At 46.5% G+C, this 7,678-nt stretch overlaps 1 protein-coding gene across 2 annotated transcripts in view; it reads right to left on the bottom strand.

The window, feature by feature from the left end:
• Nucleotides 1–509: 509 nt before the first annotated feature.
• LOC111967354 (sulfate transporter) overlaps nt 510–7,678 on the bottom strand; it is a 24,836-nt gene continuing 17,667 nt past the window's right edge. For both annotated transcript variants that reach the window (XM_023992302.2, XM_023992303.2), the window contains 3 exons: nt 5,033–5,645; nt 3,438–4,177; nt 510–3,261 (listed from right to left, as the gene is read on the bottom strand). In XM_023992302.2, coding sequence (XP_023848070.1) covers nt 2,454–3,261; nt 3,438–4,177; nt 5,033–5,645 — 2,161 coding nt within the window. In that variant the 3' untranslated portion in view covers nt 510–2,453. The remainder of the gene's footprint in view (nt 3,262–3,437; nt 4,178–5,032; nt 5,646–7,678) is intronic.

Below are 7,678 nucleotides of genomic sequence, written 5' to 3'. Positions count from 1 at the left end.
AGAGTGTCTGCTGACAAGGTTCAGGTCTGGAGGCCCCTGTAAGTGTAATAGGGTTCATATCGATGTGTTTTTCTACCTAAAAAAGTGACTTTCTACGTTGTGATAAACTTCTTTACTTCCAGAAAGCTAAGACAACACATTTATCAATCACTACCACTCACCGCAAGTTGCAACTGAAAAACTAATAATTGTGATAAATTTATAACTGATACATTCTCTATACTACATTCAAACAGATAACACCCTCTTACTCTATAGACATTCATGCTTTGTTGACGACCCGAGCTCTACTTTTGGCTTTGGTTAACAAAGGATCGAAAATGTCAACAACAGTAACATTCCACTCGTTTAAACAAGAAACAAACATGGAGGCGAAAATTGGCTGCTACAGTCATGGTCCGACAGCCACGAGGACCAAAATCCATCTGCCGAACATTGCTTATTTAAAAAAGTTTTGTCCTAAAACTTCGACAATCGCATGACAACTGCATTCTTTCTTAGATTGAGATTGTAACAGCAAGTTCATTTTGGTTCACAGTCTGACAAGATCAAAATTAAGATTACATAGCTATACTGTAAACATGACATTCAACTTTCAGATCAAAGAATTGTAATCGTGCAATAAGCACAGCTTTTTGGATACATTTACATATGTTTCCGTTAGGCACAATAACAATATTGGTTGTGATTTATGTTGTCTGAGATAGATATTGTATATATGTTTATGTTGTGTATAAAGATATGTTTCTGTATATATACAGTGGGGCAAAATAGTATTTAGTCAGCCACCAATTGTGCATTTTCTTACAGACCTCTCTCATCTTTTAAGTGGAGAACGTGCACAATTGGTGGCTGACTAAATACTATTTTGCCCCACTGTATATACAGTACCTTCGGAAAGAATTCAGATCCCTTGACGTTTTTCCACATTTTGTTACGTTACAGCCTCATTCTAAAATGTATTATATGTTTTTTCCCCACATCAATCTACACCCATAATGACAAAAGGTTTTAGAAATGTTAGCAAATTTATGACAAATAAAAAATTAAAAATCACATTTACCTAAGTATTCAGACCCTTTACTCAGTACTTTGTTGAAGCACTTTTGACAGCGATTACAGCACTGAGTCTTTTTGGGTATGACGCTATAAGCTTCCACACCTATTATATTTTTTTATTTATTTAACCTTTATTTAACCAGGCAATTTAACTAGGTTTATTCTCTGCAGGTCCTCTCAAGCTCTGTCAGGTTGGATTGGGACCGTTGCTGCACAGCTATTTTCAGGTCTCTCCAGAGATGTTAGATCGGGTTAAAGTCCGGGCACAGGCTGGGCAACTCAAGGACATTCAGAGACTTGTCCCGAATTCACCCTGCATTGTCTTGGCTGTGTGCTTAGGGTCGTTGTTTGTTGGAAGATGAACCTTCGCCCAATCTGAGGCTCTGGAGCAGGTTTTCATCAAGGATCTCTCTGTACATAGTTCCATTCATCTTTGCCTCGATCTGACTAGTCTCCCAGTCCCTGCCGCTGAAAAACATCCCCACAGCATTATGCTACACCACCATGCTTCACCTTAGGGATGGTGCCAGGTTTCCTCCAGATGTGACACTTGGCATTCAGGCCAAAGAGTTCAATTTTGGTTTCATCAGACCAGATAATATTTTTTCTCATGGTCTGAGAGTCTTTAGGTGCCTTCTTGTGCAAACTCCAAGCGGGCTGTCATGTGCCATTTTCCTGAGGAGTGGCTTCCGTCTGGCCACTCTACCATAAAGGCCTGATTGGTAGAGTGCTGCCGAGGTGGTTGTCCTTCTGGAAGTTTCTCCCATCTCCACAGAGGAAGTCTAGAGCTCTGTCAGAGTGACCATCAGGTTCTTGGTCACCTCCCTGACCAAGGCCCTTCTCCCCCGATTGCTCAGTTTGGCCGGGTGGCCAGCTCTAGGAAGAGTTTTGGTGGTTCTAAACTTCTTCCATTTAAGAATGATGGAGGCCACTGTGTTCTTGGGGACATTCAATGCTGCAGAATTGTTTTGGTACCCTTCCCCAGATCTGTGCCTCAACACAATCCTGTCTCGGAGCTATACGGACAATTCCTTGACCTCATGGCTTGGTTTTTGCTCTGACACACACTGTCAACTGTGGGACCTTATATAGACAGGTGTGTGCCTTTCCAAATCAATGGAAGCAGGATGCACCTGAGTACAATTTCGAGTCTCATARCAAAGGGTCTGAATACTTATGTAAATAAGGTATATCTGTTTAATAATGTTAATACATTTGCTAGAATTTCTAAAAAACACTTTTCGCTTTGTCATTATGGTGTATTGTGTGTAGATTGCTGAGCATTTGTATTTATTTAATCCATTTTAGAATAAGGCTGTAATGTAACAAAATGTGACTAAAGTTAAAAGGTCTGAATACGTTCCGAAGGCACTGTACAATCTTTAAAGCTCTTGTTAACAGGACGTGTCACAGTCACCATTCTGAGATGAGAGGCTCTGTGCATAGAGGACGGCATCGCTGATGGTGAAAAACACTCTTTCCTTTTCTCCCATACCCTTCTCTGGGTAGTAGCCACCTCTGTTCAGTGACTCCAGTACTGAGGTATTACACTGGGCCAGGAACACCTGTACCCCATTCTCCTTATAATCCTTATACACCTCCTTCAACGCATTGACCCCTGCTGTGTCCAGGAACAGCACCGGGCTGCAGTCTATCACCACAGAGTGGAAGTTGACTTGATTTGGTAGGAAGACTTTGGTGGTGGTGGTCAACTCTTTCTCTTTACCCTTAGTCCCGCCCTCCCCTCCTGTCGCCATGGCTACTTCTTCTTGCTTTCTCCTTTGTTTCTCCAGCTTCCTGCGCCGGGCCTTCTCCTTGACGGGATCCAGGCCCAGGCAGCGGTACAGGGCCTTCTTGAACAGGCTCTGGTTGGCGTAGTAGATGGGCGCCTCGTAGCGGAAGATGGCCACTCCAGGCTGGGACTGCAGGCCCTTGTAGGAGGCTAGGTCCTCATAAAGCTCCCGATGGCCAGCCCGGCCCAGYTCTAAGGCCTGGGCTCTCTGGGTGCGCCCCAACACACAGAAGGCTGAGACCATAACCCCCACCAGCAGGCCTAGCTCTGTGTTTATCAACGCTGAGGTTGCCATGGTCACCAGCCAGATGGYGGCGTCCAAGCGGTTCACACGCCACATCCGCGGGACGTCTGTGAACTTAAGCAATGCTCCCCGGAGATTCACCAAGATGATCACTGCTAGCACACACCTGGAGAAGACATGGAAACACAGCAAGTCAATAAAGTCATCACCAAATCAGTTGGAACATCATTTTCTGGCAAACATTTTCAATACAAGCAAACTATGTGTAGTGAAGGTTTAGATCTCATGAGATGAACATGTATAGTAAAGCTAAGTGTTACACAGAGAATAGCATGATCTTACCTCTGCAGAGAGTAGAAGAGGGGGGAAATGACCAGCAGCACCAGCAGCAGCACCAGGGCTGTGACCAGGCCAGACATCTGAGTCTGGCAGCCTGTAGACTCCTTCACCAGGGTCTTGGTCAGGGCAGCGCTGGTGGTGAAACAGCGAAAGAAGGAGGGCAGGATGTTACAGAAGCCTATGGCRTACATCTCCTGGTTGGGATCTACCACGTAGCCGTGCTTCTTGGCAAACATCTCAGACAGGGAGACGGTGATGGCAAAGCCCACGATGGCTATGGAGAAGGCATCTACCGCCACGTTGGGGATCAGAGACCAGGAAGGGAGCTGGGGGGGCAGGAAGCCCGTGGGGATGGCACCGGCCACTTTCGAGCCGTACTCCTCCTCGAAGTGACCGAAGTGGGAGGCCAGAGTGGCAGCGATGACAACAAACAGCTCGAAGGGGATGGGGGCTTTGAGCTTGGCCTTGAAGCGGTCGTTGAGTTCTTTGGTGGGGACCAGCACCGCCAGGCACACCATGCTGGTGACCAGGTCACAGAGGTTGGTCTGGCCCAGGTTCTGGAAGAGGCTGACCCAGGTCTTGACGAGGGAACCCCAGCCCTGGGCGCGGGGCAACTCCAGTCCCAGGAGGTACTTGACCTGGGAGGTCAGGATGGTGAGAGAGGCCCCCGTGGCGAAGCCGCTCAGGAGGGAGTCTGACAGGTACACGGATACAAAGCCCACCTGCAGGAGGCCCATCAACACCTAAAACCACAGGAGTTGAAAAACAGAGGGAATAACGGCTCTAGAAACAGAAGGGAGTAATGCTCTGAAAACAAGAGAGGGAGTAACAGCTCTAGTAAAACAGAAGGGAGTAAATGCTCTAGAAAAACAGAGAGGGAGTAAAACAGCCTCTAGAAAAAACAGAGAGGGATAACGCTCTAGAAAAACAGACGGGAGTAACGGTTCTAGAAAAACAGAGAGGGAGTAACGGCTCAGAAAACAAGAAGGAGAATGCTCTAGAAAAACAGAGAGAGTAGTAACAGCTCTAGAAAAACAGAGAGGAGTAACAGGCTCTAGGAAAAAAACAGAGCGGGAGTAACAGCTCTAGAAAAACAGAGGGGAGTAACGGACTATAGAAAAACAGAGCGGAGTAACGGCTCTAGAAAAACATGCGGGAGTAACGCTCTCGAAAAACATAGCGGGATAACGGCTCTAGAAAAACAGAGCGGGAGTAACGGCTCTAGAAAACAGAGAGGGAGTAACAGCTCTAGAAAAACAGAGAGGGAGTAACGCTCTAGAAAAAACAGAGCGGAGTAACGCCTATAGAAAAACAGAGAGGGAGTAAAGGCTCTAGAAAAACAGAGAGGAGTAACTGGCTATAGAAACAGAGAGGAGTAAGGCTCTAGAAAAACAGAGAGGGAGTAACGGCTCTAGAAAAAACAGAGCGGGAAGTAACGGCTATAGAAAAACAGAGAGGAGTACCAGGCTCTAGAAAAACAGCAAAAGTCATACTTGTCAGGACCAATGACAATCAACCTGTTATAACATGAATTAATTATGTTTGTCATTGATTTTCAACACGAGACATTACACCATTCCCTCTCTACACACATTTACCTGGTAGACCCCTGCTGTAAATGTGACTGTGGTCCCCACCATGATGGCATAGCAGCTCCTATCACAGACCGGCCCTCCGGTGCTGTTCCCCATGCCCAGTCCCAGGGTAGCGTTGTTCCTGATACTCTCTGTGATGTACCCTGCCAGTGCCAACTCCCTGTCCACCACCTGGCCCACCAGCAGGCACAGCACCCCGAAGATGCCCACAGAGATGTGGCGTGAGGTGCCCAGCAGGGTGTAGATGATGCTGGAGAAGAAGGAGGTGTAGAGGCCATAGATAGGGTCCTGGCCTGCCAGCAGAGAATAGGCAATGGACTGAGGCACCAGCAGGATGCCCACTATCAACCCTGACATGACGTCACCCAGGATCCAATCTTTGAGCTGGTAGCGTGGCAGCCATTTTAGGATGGGGACGAACCCTAGAAYCTGGGCTTTGGCTCGCTCTGWGCTGCATGTGCACTGCTTTTTCAGTTGGTGTGAAACGGCTGTCCTCCAGCTTTCCTCCTCCTTCTCCCTTCTCTCCAGCACGAAAGSGACGTGTGGGCCGCTCTCTGCTCCCTCATCTGCCGAGGCACAGCAGTACTCTTGAGCCATCATAGCAGGCCCCCCTTCACTTTACACAGAAAAAAAGCCAGTTAAAAAAGCCAGTCGTTGGGAGGGGCGGTACTAATCTAACATATGGAATTGTTTTAAGGTGGTCATCCCATAGATTTATTTATATTTTTTGGCACAGAACTACCTCCATACTTCTATTCGTTTGTATGAGTTACCTCCAGACCAATCCCGTGACACTTGTGGGGGTCGTAGAGCAAAACGTTAAACACCATTGTTTTCGTGACAGTCTACCCTTCCCATAGTGGGGTTAGTGGGGTTAGTTTGTAGCTCAAATAGTTTGGACCCTACAGACAGAAGTTGGCACATCAGCGTCACCGACTTCAGATTGAGTCCCATGACACTTGTAGGGGTCATAGAGCAAACAGTGAACACCCTCGTATTCGTGAGTCTCCCCTTTCATAATCGTTTTGTAGGCCAAACTGTTAAGAAACTACAAATGTTTCGTGAGAAGACCGATTTTTGGATGTCTCATGGTCAGACAAACACCGCTGTAGCTCGGCCACCTTCCACAGCAGATGCGGAAGGCCGACATGTGGTTGATTGAGACACAGCCCAGTTTAAGGTGATATCTCTAGCTTAAACTGACAGATTTTTATGGGATTTTTTTTATTATGTTACTTAGATTAGACTCTTAAGATTAAAGATGGCAACTGTTAACCAAACTGATACTTAATMCTAATGTCAAATAGTGGGTGCTTTATTTGCCCTGTTTCACACATATACAAGTGCGTAACATGTAAAAGTGTGTGGTGTGAAATTAAAATGTGTTTTTTGCATATCCCACTCCCCCTGACACACCGTCAGAGAGTGGGGTCACGGCATGGACCAGCCATTATTGACGGCAACCCTGGAGCAATTAGGGTTAAGTGCCTTGCTCAAGGGCAGATCGACAGATTTTTCACCTAGTAGGCTCTGTGATTTGAACTAGCAACCTTTTGATTACTGGCCCAACGTTCTAACCCAGGGATCATCACTAGATTCAGCAGCGGACCGATTTTTTGTTGAGTGGATGGTCGAGGGGCCAGAACATAATCACAAACCAAATAAAACAACCAGCCCACCGGTTGGTTGGGCGATAACCTGTCTCTAGCCGCTAATGCGTTATCGGCCCAACCCACCCGCTAGGCTATCTGGCGATATGATTCCAGTTGGGGAACCCTGCTCTAAACCGCTAGGCTATCGGCCAACCCACCGCTAGGCTACCTAGTGATATGATTAGTAGGGGAACCTGCTGCTAACCGCTAGGCTATCGGCCAACCCACCGCTAGGCTATCTTGGCGATGACTGATTCAGTTGGGGAACCCTGCTCTAACCGCTAGGCTATCGCCAACCACCGCTAGGCTACCTGGTGATATGATTCAGTAGGGGAACCCTGCTCTAAACCGCAGGCTATTCGGCAAACAACCCACCGCTAGGCTATATCTGGCGATATGATTCAGTTGGGGAACCCTGCTCTAACCGCCTAGGTCTATCGGCGCCCCACTTCTAGGCTTATCTGGAGATATGATTCAAGTTGGGGAACCCTTGCTCTAACCGCTAGGCTATCGGCCGCCCACTTCTAGCTACCCAATCAGTCGTTGACATCATGTCACCAAGCTTGACAGTTATATATCAAACTGACTCCAACAATCAATATACCACAGAGAGAACAGAAAGGCGGCCAAGATGTTTGCGTCAGCAGGGTATTGACAACTCATTTACATTTACGTGTTCTCAATTACTCTTGACATGTCATATCCAGAAATGGAAAGCTTACTTGTGTTTAATAACTCTTTAAGTACAGTACAGTGTAACAAAGTATTCTAAGTATTCATTGTTACCCTACTATACTTTGAGTGTTAATGTTGTAGGTTAAGTTGCATTACATTGCACAGTAACAGGAACGTTATACACTATAGTTATAATTTTGCCTTTCACAAACCTAAAAATCTCTCCTGGTGTGTGCCTTTTTGTGTCAAAGGCAATGGTTGGGTCCGGGAGTGTTTGCCATAACAATTTGGAAAACTATAAGACTGACTGTGCAATATTTAT

Source organism: Salvelinus sp. IW2-2015, linkage group LG8 (assembly GCF_002910315.2).
Source record: "Salvelinus sp. IW2-2015 linkage group LG8, ASM291031v2, whole genome shotgun sequence".
In the NCBI taxonomy this organism is placed as follows: Eukaryota; Metazoa; Chordata; class Actinopteri; order Salmoniformes; family Salmonidae; genus Salvelinus; species Salvelinus sp. IW2-2015.
The sequence above is the reverse complement of the archived record's forward strand: the minus strand, read 5'-3'. Positions and strand labels throughout refer to the sequence as shown.